Source organism: Cryptococcus neoformans, chromosome 3, assembly GCF_000149245.1.
Source record: "Cryptococcus neoformans var. grubii H99 chromosome 3, complete sequence".
Taxonomy (NCBI): Eukaryota; Fungi; Basidiomycota; class Tremellomycetes; order Tremellales; family Cryptococcaceae; genus Cryptococcus; species Cryptococcus neoformans.
The window spans coordinates 284,269-295,000 of NC_026747.1; the positions used below are offsets into that span (position 1 = coordinate 284,269).

At 52.2% G+C, this 10,732-nt stretch overlaps 5 protein-coding genes; 2 read left to right on the forward strand and 3 right to left on the reverse strand.

Moving 5' to 3' along the window:
• Window positions 1-78: 78 nt before the first annotated feature.
• CNAG_02981 (paired amphipathic helix protein Sin3a) lies at window positions 79-5,341 on the forward strand. XM_012192430.1 has 8 exons: window positions 79-275; window positions 623-693; window positions 754-2,227; window positions 2,315-3,712; window positions 3,784-4,089; window positions 4,159-4,317; window positions 4,376-4,489; window positions 4,557-5,341. Exons 2-8 carry the CDS (start codon window positions 671-673, stop codon window positions 5,079-5,081), a joined length of 3,999 nt encoding a protein of 1,332 aa, XP_012047820.1. The 5' UTR covers window positions 79-275; window positions 623-670; the 3' UTR covers window positions 5,082-5,341.
• On the reverse strand, window positions 5,292-7,132 carry CNAG_02980 (membrane dipeptidase). Its single transcript, XM_012192867.1, has 8 exons — window positions 6,801-7,132; window positions 6,678-6,739; window positions 6,545-6,606; window positions 6,328-6,492; window positions 5,922-6,273; window positions 5,764-5,862; window positions 5,626-5,704; window positions 5,292-5,571 (listed from the first exon to the last, which is right to left on the reverse strand). Exons 1-8 carry the CDS (start codon window positions 7,104-7,106, stop codon window positions 5,383-5,385), a joined length of 1,314 nt encoding a protein of 437 aa, XP_012048257.1. The 5' UTR covers window positions 7,107-7,132; the 3' UTR covers window positions 5,292-5,382.
• Window positions 7,133-7,250: 118 nt separating this feature from the next.
• Window positions 7,251-8,618, forward strand: CNAG_02979 (hypothetical protein). XM_012192431.1 has 4 exons: window positions 7,251-7,562; window positions 7,618-8,006; window positions 8,076-8,187; window positions 8,260-8,618. Exons 1-4 carry the CDS (start codon window positions 7,428-7,430, stop codon window positions 8,284-8,286), a joined length of 663 nt encoding a protein of 220 aa, XP_012047821.1. The 5' UTR covers window positions 7,251-7,427; the 3' UTR covers window positions 8,287-8,618.
• On the reverse strand, window positions 8,342-9,421 carry CNAG_02978 (hypothetical protein). XM_012192866.1 has 5 exons: window positions 9,157-9,421; window positions 9,085-9,105; window positions 8,840-8,993; window positions 8,703-8,736; window positions 8,342-8,649 (listed from the first exon to the last, which is right to left on the reverse strand). Exons 1-5 carry the CDS (start codon window positions 9,157-9,159, stop codon window positions 8,523-8,525), a joined length of 339 nt encoding a protein of 112 aa, XP_012048256.1. The 5' UTR covers window positions 9,160-9,421; the 3' UTR covers window positions 8,342-8,522.
• Window positions 9,422-9,430: 9 nt separating this feature from the next.
• CNAG_02977 (metal resistance protein ycf1) overlaps window positions 9,431-10,732 on the reverse strand; it is a 5,758-nt gene continuing 4,456 nt past the window's right edge. Inside the window, exons 6-10 of the mRNA XM_012192432.1 lie at window positions 10,711-10,732; window positions 10,212-10,633; window positions 10,019-10,152; window positions 9,774-9,940; window positions 9,431-9,699 (exon numbers count right to left, since the gene is read on the reverse strand). The exon at window positions 10,711-10,732 is cut by the window's right edge and continues 221 nt beyond it. Of these exons, the coding sequence (XP_012047822.1) occupies window positions 9,541-9,699; window positions 9,774-9,940; window positions 10,019-10,152; window positions 10,212-10,633; window positions 10,711-10,732 (904 nt within the window). The 3' untranslated portion in view covers window positions 9,431-9,540.

A 10,732-nucleotide genomic window follows, 5' to 3' on the forward strand; every position in this document is an offset into this window, starting at 1 on the left:
CAGGAGGAAATTCCCACGGCTGCTCGTTGCGGATTTGCTCGGTTACCACCCGCCCCGCCAGCTCCATTCGTTGTTCATTTTCGTTTCCCACTCGCTGCTCCATCGCCCACGCATCCCCTTCTCCCCCCCTCCCCCTCCCCACGCCGCCCACCATATCCCACAACATCCCCCCAAAGCGCCCCTCCCCCACCTGGCAGCAGCAGCAGGCGGGGGGCAACAGCAACCTTCGTCCCCTCAATGTCAGGGACGCACTGTCGTATCTCGACCAGGTCAAGGTGAGTACTCTGTCAGAGCGGTGGTCGGATGGGCGGCCCATTGGTTGGCTGTGCGATGGATGGAGGCGGATGAGGTGCGCACTGGTGGTGGGTTGACCAGTGGAGTCAAAAGCGCTTTTTGTGCCGCCTCCACCGGAAGAGAAGGCCTCCCATCAAAGTGTCTGCATGCTTTATGGAGCGTGCGTGACTCTGCCAGGCGGGTTCTGGGGGCGTATGCTTGTGCGAGAACCTGTGGAATGTGAATAGGGAGACATAGCAAGCGAGAAAATGGGTCATCCACAACACCTCAGCCTCCACCGGCAGCTCCGGCTCCTTTTGCGGAAAGCTGAATACTGACACCATTGCAGATTCAATTCAACGATCAACCAGATGTATACAACCGCTTCCTAGACGTGATGAAAGAATTTAAAGGCCAAGTGTGAGCAGATTTCTGTGTTTTTTTTCCCTTACTTCCGAATCATGCTAACCATCGCGGTAGTATTGACACTCCCGGTGTTATCGACCGAGTGTCGACACTCTTCCGCGGCCACCCATCACTCATCCAAGGTTTCAACACTTTCCTCCCACCGGGATACCGTATCGAGTGTTTTGGAGGCGAAGGGGATGCTTCAGGGTTGATCACTGTCACCACACCTGCTGGAACAGTCAGCCAAATTCCTGGCAACTTTGCAGCTGCCATCGATCAGCGGGAGCGAGAAGCCCGTGAAGGTATTCAGGCGTCAGCGGCCGAGGCTACCGCTCGTGACAGCCGGGCAGGATCGTCTGCGCCTTACCCTTCAGCCACGAGTCAAGGTGGCGCTCCAGCTCAACCTTTACCGCCGTTGAACGCTCTTCCGTCACATATCCCAAGCGGTCCTCCTCCTTTCCAAGGTACTTCCCATACTGGTCGACAAGCAACTGCTCCGCCACCTGCTCGCCAAGCTCCTGCAAACCAGGGTCCCGGTACGCTTCCTCTCCCTCCTCACGCACAGCATCCTCTTCCTCCATCGGGCCCTTCCACGCCTTCTGCAGCTCAATTCCTCGCCTCTGGTGGACTGTCTCACGGCGCTCAACCTGCTCCTCAGCCACAACAAGGTGGCAACCGGGCCCCAATCCTAGAGTTTAACCACGCCATCACCTTTGTCAACAAGATCAAGACTAGGTTCAACAACGACCCCGAAACCTACAAGCAGTTCTTGGAAATCCTTCAAACATATCAGCGTGACACGCGGGACATTGCAGAGGTATATGAGCAAGTTACCAAGCTCTTCACCAATGCTCCCGATCTGCTTGATGAATTCAAGCAATTCTTGCCCGAGAATGGTACAGGCGGTCTGGGTATGCTTTCCGGCTCTTTCATGCAAGCTGCCGGCGCCGCGCCTGCCGTTCCCGAAAAGGTCGCAGGCCAAAAGAGGGGTGTCGCCAAGGAAGGTAAAGAGATGGGACAAAAGAAGCGAAGGACGGCTGCTTCGGGTGTCGAGCCAGCTACAAAAGCCACTCAGGGCAAACGCGCTCGTGCTGGCCAGAGGGAGAGTCCTATCGAAGACGTCGAGCCTGGACTCTCCGTCCTCACGCCTCAACAACAAACTCTTGCATCCCCCGACGAAGTCGCGTTCTTTGACAAGGTCAAGAAATTCATTGACGACAAGGTGGTCTATCACGAGTTCCTCAAGCTCATCAACCTCTTTGTGCAGGACATGATTGATACCAAGACCTTGCTCGACAGGGCACAGCTATTTATCGGGGATGCTCCCGAGGTTTGGGCAACGTTCCAGAGGGTGGTGGGTGTTGATAGCGAGGGTAGGATCCCGCCTAACCCTGCTTCCATCCAGGGTGGCTACGGGTTTGGTGGAATGATTGGCATTGATAATTTGATGGTGGAGAACACCCCAATGTTGGACAGGGTCAAGCCTGATATGAACTTGGCGAGCGCCAACCAGGTTGGGCCGAGTTACCGCCAGCTGCCACGATCCGTAAGTCATATCTATATACGATCTTTTCTTTTTTTTTTTTGTGTGCGTGCTATCATGGCGGGATCACTGACGTCGAATCGGAAATAGGAAATCAACCTTCAATGTACTGGTCGAGATGCCATGTGTTGGGAGGTGCTCAATGATGAGTGGGTCGCTCACCCAACTTGGAACGCCGAGGACGTGGCACCGTTTGTCTCTCACCGTAAGAATCAATTCGAAGACAACCTCCACAAGTCTGAGGAAGAGCGCCACGAGTATGATTACCACATTGAAGCCAACCTGCGCACCATCGCTCTGCTTGAGCCCTTGAATAACAAGATCCAGACCATGGAGCCCGAAGAGAGGGCAAATTTCAATCTCAAGGCTGGTCTTGGTGGGCAAAGTAAATCCATCTACCAGAGAATTATCAAAAAAGTGTATGGTAAAGAGCTTGGGCCGGACGTCATTCGCGCTCTGCACGACAACCCAGTTGTTGCTTTGCCCATTGTCCTTGAACGTCTAAAGGCCAAGGATGAAGAATGGAAACGCGCCCAGCGCGAGTGGAACCGACTGTGGCGAGAGCAAGATGCCAAAAACTTTTACAAAGCTCTTGATTACCAGCACTCGGGTACGAAAGCCACCGACAAGAAAAAAGTTGCGCCTGCCAAGACCCTCATCAATGAGATTGAGGCACGCAAGGCGGAGCAGCTGAACCAGCGTTCGGCACTTGTTGATTTCCGTGTATGGAGGGCCAAGCCGCAGATGGAGTTTGAGTTTACGGATATGGATGTGCTCAAGGATTCGATGAAGCTTATCATCAGTTACCTCGACAGGATGCAAAGCAACTCGCTTTCATCTGCCGATCAAGTCAAGGTGGAGCATTTCCTCCGCGACTTTGTGCCTATCCTTTTCATGCTCGACAAGGACGAGTTTGACGCCGAGTTTGGGGATGGCGGGGAGCCCAACAAGACGCCAGAAGAGGAATCTGAAGATTCTGACGGGGATGAGGAGAGCGGTAGCGTGGCAGATGACGCAGAGGTTTCCAGTAATGCTGGGGGAGGTAGTGCCAGGGGCGGCAAGGGTGAAAAGAGACACGCCGCAGACTTGCGTAAGAGATTGCTCAAGCAAGCTGCGGGGGATAATGTCAGCCGAGAGTTATCGGTGACCACTACCGGCCCTACTGAGGATGGCCAGCTGCAACCATCTACCGAGCCTCTTTCCGGTGAGGTCACTCCACTGACAGAGAATGGCGAGCGCGCGGATACCCCCTTGCCCGTTCCTGCCGATCCCGAGGAAGTGGCGGAAGCGGTTGAAAAGGATAAAGCCGGAGCAGAGGCCAGCGAGCAGACGTGGGTCAAGATTGACGGTGTGGCGACAGAAAGTCAGCCCCTGTCGGGGAGAAGTTCAGTCAATGGAGAGAAAGAAAAGGAACAAAGTGTCAAAGCAAAGAGAAAAGGCAACTTTTTCGCCAACAGCCATTTCTATGTCCTCTCGCGGTATATTCAGGTGTGTATCGGTTTTGGTCCCAGATGTATAAAAAAAAGGGGGTTTTTGATGGCTAATTTCGAAATTCCAAGATGCTTTACTCTCGCCTCATGACTTGCAAGACTATCGCGTCCAAACTCGCAAACGAGAACCGGCGTCCCGTCAACCCCCTCGCTCTCAAGCTCGGTCTCGTCGACCCTGTGACACAGTATTTCGGTATTCTTCAAGGCGATAACCCTGCGGAGCATTACTACTCTCATCTGTTGAGCTTGTTGGAGAGGTATTTCGACAATGAGATTGAGTTTGGAGCGTTTGAGGATGCGTTGAGATTGATGTTCACAAACGAAGCTTACCTGATGTTTAACTTGGACAAGGTGATTGGTGGTATTGTGAGACAGGTGAGTTTTCATCATATTTTCCGTCAGTTCACCAGGCCCAAAAAAAGTTTGCTGATTTGAAAAATTCAGATTCAAACGATTGTTGGAGACCTCAAGTCGCAAGAACTCTTTGCCCTCCTTCAGCGTGATCGTGCAAATGCAAGGACTTCGACCAAGAACCAGATTGCGTACAGAATGCAGGCTGAGGGCGTCTTGGGCGGCAACGAGAACCTCTACAAGATTGAATGGGTGGGTTTAATCAACAAAAAAATAATAATGAGAAGCTAATGATAAAAAATGTAAAAAGTTACCCGGCAAGGAGACGCTTACTATCCAGCTTTTGAGCGAGGATGACCGTTCTGTGGACGATGCAGAAACTACCCAGGAACGATGGGCTCAATATATCGAATCGTTTGCCTTGGTATGTCAATTTCCTCCCACCCTGTTTATACTCCTGGAGAAGCTCAAACCTTTCTCTTTTTTTTTAGACCCACCCAACGGAAGGTCTCCTCAAGCGTGTCGATTCGCCCTTCCTCCGACGAAACATTACAAAGATCCATTCTCGCGAAGAAGAATTATCCGCTTCTGCCGGCCCATCTTCTTCTGCCAAGAACAATGTGGAAGCAAAGGACGGGCTGGAAATCAAGATTGCGTTGGGCAATTATCGAATGTTCTTTACCCCTGGGACGGAAGATTATTTCCATCGAGCGTATAAGCATGAAGAGCGGGTTAAACCTCGATCTCGGAAAGCTGTGGATGCCCCGGCTCCAGCTCCTGAATCTGCCCCTGCTTCTGCTCCTGAATCTGCCCCTGCTTCTGCTCCTGAATCTGCCCCTGCCCCTGCTCCTGCTCCTGCTCCTGCTCCTGCTCCAGCGGCGGAAGTGCAAGAAAATGGTGGTGAGAGTGCAGATGCAGGTGCAGGTGCAGGTGCTGATGCGAATACGAACGCTGATGCGGGTGTCGAGTCAAGCACAGTCGTACCAGAACCACCTGTAGCCACTACAGCCGAGTAGTAGACGCGAGTGGGGAAGGGGGGAGGGGGTGTAAGCAAACAAAGGAGGAAGAAGGGGAAAAAACGGTTTTGATGCTTTCTCTCTGTGTTGTGTTTTGGCTAGCGTCTGATGTGGATGGATGGATGGATGGGATGAGTGGATGCGGGTTTTTTTTTTAGATGGTAATGGGAATCTGAAAAAAAAAAAAAGTATTCTATACCCCCCCTGGATGTGTTGTAGTTTCTCTTTTATGAAAATGTGTGCATATCGTTTTCTGTTTGCTCTTCCCGCCTTTGATCGTATTTTCCAGCGCCCCCCCCCCCTAGAAATCCCAATGCCCACCATCCAAATCCCTTCGTTTATCATATTTCGCCATACTAGGCTGTTTACCTTGTTCATCCCTCAACCGACGGCTTACGTCTTCCATCCCCCGCATGGCGCGGAGGAGGTTCCCGCCGGCGAGGTTGGAGAGATCGTCTTTCGACCAACCGCGTTTGATTAGTTCCGCAAACTAGAAAGTATTAGCAAGGGCACGAAGGGGGGAGGGGGGGAGGGGAAAACGCACGAGGTAAGGATACTTGGAGACATCTTCAAGACCCTTGGGCACTGACTCGATCCCATCGTAATCTGATCCGATCCCCACACTGCCTTGAGAGTTAGCCCCTCGTTAAGATTGTAAGCGTTTTTGACGGTGTAGACTCACTGATTCTTGCTGGTTTTATTGGCAATGTACTCGATTTCATCGGCAATGTATGCGACGTCGACTAGGTCCGGGTTGGGAGAGGCGAATACGGGGAAGAAGCTACGGCGTTCAACGTCAGTTCCAGCTGTGCGGGGACTCGAAAAAGCTGCAGGACATACTTGACCATCACCACGCCATCAACTTTTCCCTTTTCCCTGCCCAACCTATCCAGCACATTATCCGGTACATTCCTGTTCATCTTATTGAAATGCCTGGCACAGGAATGTGAGAGTATGACGGGCGCTTCTGTCAGGTTCAATGCCTGGAGTGCGGTTTGGTCGGATACGTGGGAGAGGTCGATAAAGATGCCGAGTCGGTTCATCTCGGGAATGAGTTCTCTGCCCAGGGGGCTCAGTCCGCCCCAACGTTCTTTGACGTCGCCAAAGATACCGGCCGAATCGGCAAACGCATTGTTACAGCTATGCGTCAGGGTCATGTACCTCACCCCGAGCTGGTGGTACATTCTCAACACTGCGAGTTGTATTGATGATTATTATCAAATAAAAGGAAAAGACGTAGACCTACCGCCAAGAGAATTCCCAAGCATGTGCGCACCCTCCAGCCCAAAAAGACTGGCAATTTTACCGTGCTTTATAGCCCATTCGACTTGGTCGGCGGTACGGGCTAGAGCGAATGTATCGCTGTATTTGGAGATGAGGTTGTTTGACACGTCGAGTTGCTCGAGGGCGTCTGGCGGGAAGGGGGTTTTAGCAATTGGGGGGGGGTTGAGATGTGGACTTGCCTCGGACTTCAAAAGTAGGGTTCAAAAAGTCGTCGCCATTCGTATCGCGGCATTCCGTAAATCTACAACAAATGTCGCAAGAGTTAAAGCTCATTATTCTGAATGAGAATGGCGTTTCAAAAGAGGGACTGACATGGACCAGAAGAATGCTCCTAAATGACCCTCTTTGGCTCGAGGGATATCAAAATGTCCCGGCTAGGATAAGTCGTCAGTTGTATCATGAAAAGAAAAAAAGAGAGACACCGAGTCGACTTACAAGGGTACGGCGTAAATCAAACTTTTCGATATTGTTGCCATAGACCGCACGGGCGAATTCGGGGAGGTCGATATGCCCATCGATCACGGGCGATCTGGCGAGGTAAAAGTGTGCTCGTTCGAGGAAATCGGTGGGCTCGTTATGGCGATGTTTGACGACGAGTGCGAGGGAGAGGCCGGCTGCGAGGAGGAGGAGGAGGGCGAGGAGGGAGAGGAGGATGGATGTGCGCCGGCGGTTGGAGGGGAGGTGTTCCGGTCGCCGAGAGGGGGAGGGGGAGGGGGAGAGCAGCGGGGTTTGTTCTGCCATCGCAAAGTCACAGCTGTAGGCGAAAGAGTCACGGCGATGTGGATTACACTTTTATGCCGTCGGGCGAGGAGACGGAGATCGCCGACGGGGGGGGATTACAAACACTTTCTGATCGGATTAATCGTCGTTCTGTCACCGACGATGCGCGTCCTCCCCCCCCTGCTCGCCCGCCTCGCCCCGTCCACCCGCCTCACGCTCCACTCCCCCTCCCCCCTCGTCCGCCCCCTCCACCCGTCTCCCACAGCAGCACTCGCCAAGCCGGATGACTTTGTGCTCTACCCCAGCTTCCTGAGCGAGGCGGAACAAGAGGCGCTCGTGGCCATGGGTCTGTGGAAGCTGGGCAAAAGTCGCGGGGACAGGAGGGCGAGGCGGCGAAACACTCTGGGCGTGGGTGCGGGTGTGGGTGGGGGCGCGGGTCTGCAGCGCCTGTTCAGCGGGCAATATACTTTTGAAGAGGTACGCTTCCTATGCACACATACAATCCACCTGGAGTAACATACATGGACATCAGGGCCACTACGATTCTGTCATCCACCACTATCGCGAATCCCTGCTCTCCACCCTCCCTCCCTCGCCGCACCCTTTACTCGTCCCTGCGCTCCGGCGGATATACTCCCTGTTCTTCTCTTCCCTTCCCCCTCTTCCCCACCCAGCCGCACAAGAGACACACCCATCCCTGCCACCTGCAGGAACACTCACTCACATCCTCCACCTCGCCCCAATGGGCGCCATCCTCCCGCATGTCGATAACCTCGAAGCCTCGGGCCGCGTTATTCTGGGGGTATCGCTCGGTGCGGAGAGGACGTTGCGGTTGAGGCGCAAGTTTGGTGATGGAGAACAAGGAACAGACGGGGAAGGGTGGGACGTGAGGCTGGGTAGTGGTTCAGTTTATATCCAGCGGTACGTCCCCCTGCAGCGCAGCGCTTTTAACATGCCGCGATTTTAACTCGCAACTCAAACTTACTCTAGCGACTCGATCCGGTACGGGTACGAACACTCCATCCTCCCATTCGACGACCCGTCTTCCATCTGGGATGGGGAAAAGCTAGAGAGTGGGCATCGGATTAGTATCATGATCAGGGTCAGCTCTTTTCTCCTTTTGACTTTTGTGTTGTGATGCGCGGAACGGCGAATCGCTGACAATGGATGGTAGGATGTACCGCCCAAACCTAATCTCTGAGGGGATAACATTGGTTAGCTTTTGCAACGTAGCTTGGATACACTTTTTCCACAGTGTTAATCAGCATTTTCTATTCATACATGGTTTCTTTTTAAAAAATGTTACAATAGTTCACTCCACTTCTTCCCCCCCTCTCACTGCCTGAGATCTCTTCACAACAGGAAACTCAAAACATGCAATACCAGTTCAAACACAACAGTGGGACCGTAAGATGGGAAAAAGAGGGAGGAGCCATTTTACAATGGCGTAGTCACCGGTTTTTGGGCAACTCCATCAAACGTCTCTACGAGATAGTACGCCGTGCTGGCTGTTGCGAGGAGTGCGAGGGTAGCCGGGAAACGAGCGCGGGTCTTGATGAATCGTCTATTTCAAAAAAGGCGTCAATTTCTGGCAAGCAAAGAGACAAACGGACGTACCGTATAGTGGGGTACATTAATGTTGCCGAGCTTGCTGTGGGACCAAAAGAGACGGGGACCAATCAGCGCCGTCCCAACTCATCTCAAAATACAAACCACACCCCCCGCCACGCCTTACATAAAAACTTAAAACTCACCAGCAGCACTCTCATACCCATAATCCATCCCATCCCGAATACGCATCCCGCTAATCATCATCGCACTACCGATACCGAGTGAAGCGACAAGGGCGGGGAAAGACGAGTAGCGCGTGTACGCTACGATACCGCCTGCTACGGAGAGGCCTGAGAGCTGTGGCGAGGGGCCCGGATGAGGGGGGGAGGGGGGGTTATGTCAGTCTGGTGGTGTGGGTCGGGGGGGTGGGAAGCGGGGTATGACGTACGGCGGAGATGGGCTTGCTTGACTGTAGTGGCGGGGGTTAGCTATGCGGGGGAGAAGGGTGGGGGGGGCGTACCATTTGTGTTATCGAGTTAGTTATGTGTAGTTGGCTGTAGTATAATACGCTGTAATACGTAGTTTAATAGATGGCAAAATGGCAAATGTCGTCGTACGCAGGGGGTGACCAAACCGGGTGGACCAAAGAGCGCAAGTGCCGCCCGCCTTTTCCGGCCCGAACCGGCAAACTTCCGGTAGTAAAGAAATGACGGTTGGCGGCCATCCCCGACATCGCCAAGTCACGCACCGCCAGTAGACGTTCTTTTATTAGAAGTATCTCCAGTCAACGCCCATTTGATTCGACGACGAATGCATGATTGCCCGATTGGCGTTTTCAGTTTTTAGTTCTAGTTTAAAAAAGCTACAATAATTGTTTTTTTTTTTTTTTTAAATGCACTACCACCTAGATCGCTTTCTCAAGCCCCGCCTCCTGCACCAAGGAGAAAAACAATGATTCAGGTCTCTGCATGAGTACCTGCGGCGTATCGTACTCTGCCACCCGGCCTTCAGACATGACAAGCACGCGGTGACTGTCCATGATCGTGTTGATTCGATGAGCAATCTGGCAAAAAAAAAAAAAAGTTAAAAATCATCACAATCAGCCACTATTTGATTTAAAAAAAAAAAAATGCGCACAGTAATAGTAGTGACATGTTTGAAATCGGGCCCACGCAAGATTTGCTGGACAGCCTCATCGGTTTCAAGATCGATAGAGCTAGTAGCCTCGTCCAAAACTAGAATCTTTGTCTTTCGCAACATGGCTCGAGCAAAGCATAAAAGTTGACGCTGACCAGCACTCAAATCTTGTGTAGAAGAAGAGAAAATTATATAATCAGTTACTATCCAACGGAAAGAAACGACAAACTTTGAACACTACTTACTGCTACCACCCTCGGAAACCTCGGCGTCAAGCGAGCCACCCATGTTGTTCATGACATGGTCTTTCAAGTGTGCTTGCTCAAGAGCTCGCCAGATATCGGCATCAGATGCAGACTCGGTAGGATCAATATTGTTCCTGCGTACAATTAACATCAGCAACAGTAGCAAAGTAATAGATATACATAAAAAACCCACCTCAAAGTACCTTCGAACAACTGAGGATCTTGCGGGATGATGGAAACAATCGTCCTCAAGTCGTGCAAGCCAATCGTCGAAATATCGACACCGTCAATGATAATCTTGCCTCCCGCAGCTTCGATAATGCGGAAAAGAGCCAAGGTGAGCGATGACTTGCCCGCACCCGTCCGGCCACAGACACCGACACGTTCACCACCATTGATCTTGATGCAAACATCCCGAAGGACAAAATCAAGCTCCGGTCGGTACTTCATACTAAAGTGATCGAATTCGATCGATCCCTCTTGAGGCCACGTAGCGGCGGGCTTGGTTTCGGGGATAAAGTCGGGAGCTTCAGAGTCCAAGTTGGCATACCCGAGCACACGCTCGACAGAGACAATGTTCTGCTCTACCTCGGATGCGCTTCGCACAAGCCAGTTCTAAAAACCGACAATCATCAGTATATCCCACCCCTCTTTAAAGATGGCAATTCCGGCGCTGCCCAAAAAAAACTTACAAGAGTACCGGTGACGGAAATA

What these genes read in the sequence shown, in the direction of transcription:
- CNAG_02981 (XM_012192430.1), top strand. Translation starts at nt 671, where the DNA reads ATGAAAGAATTTAAAGGCCAAGT. An exon ending in TCCTCTCGCGGTATATTCAG is followed by an intron (nt 3,713 to 3,783) that starts GTGTGTATCGGT and finishes CGAAATTCCAAG; the next exon opens with ATGCTTTACTCTCGCCTCAT. An exon ending in ACCTCTACAAGATTGAATGG is followed by an intron (nt 4,318 to 4,375) that starts GTGGGTTTAATC and finishes AAATGTAAAAAG; the next exon opens with TTACCCGGCAAGGAGACGCT.
- CNAG_02980 (XM_012192867.1), bottom strand. Translation starts at nt 7,106, where the DNA reads ATGGCAGAACAAACCCCGCTGCTCTCCCCCTCCCCCTCCCCCTCTCGG. An exon ending in TTGATTTACGCCGTACCCTT is followed by an intron (nt 6,740 to 6,800) that starts GTAAGTCGACTC and finishes GACTTATCCTAG; the next exon opens with CCGGGACATTTTGATATCCC. An exon ending in CCCTACTTTTGAAGTCCGAG is followed by an intron (nt 6,493 to 6,544) that starts GCAAGTCCACAT and finishes CCTTCCCGCCAG; the next exon opens with ACGCCCTCGAGCAACTCGAC.
- CNAG_02979 (XM_012192431.1), top strand. Translation starts at nt 7,428, where the DNA reads ATGGGTCTGTGGAAGCTGGGCAAAAGTCGCGGGGACAGGAGGGCGAGG. An exon ending in GGCAATATACTTTTGAAGAG is followed by an intron (nt 7,563 to 7,617) that starts GTACGCTTCCTA and finishes CATGGACATCAG; the next exon opens with GGCCACTACGATTCTGTCAT. An exon ending in GGATTAGTATCATGATCAGG is followed by an intron (nt 8,188 to 8,259) that starts GTCAGCTCTTTT and finishes AATGGATGGTAG; the next exon opens with GATGTACCGCCCAAACCTAA.
- CNAG_02978 (XM_012192866.1), bottom strand. An exon ending in CAAGCAAGCCCATCTCCGCC is followed by an intron (nt 8,994 to 9,084) that starts GTACGTCATACC and finishes CCCTCGCCACAG; the next exon opens with CTCTCAGGCCTCTCCGTAGC. An exon ending in TGGGTATGAGAGTGCTGCTG is followed by an intron (nt 8,737 to 8,839) that starts GTGAGTTTTAAG and finishes TTGGTCCCACAG; the next exon opens with CAAGCTCGGCAACATTAATG.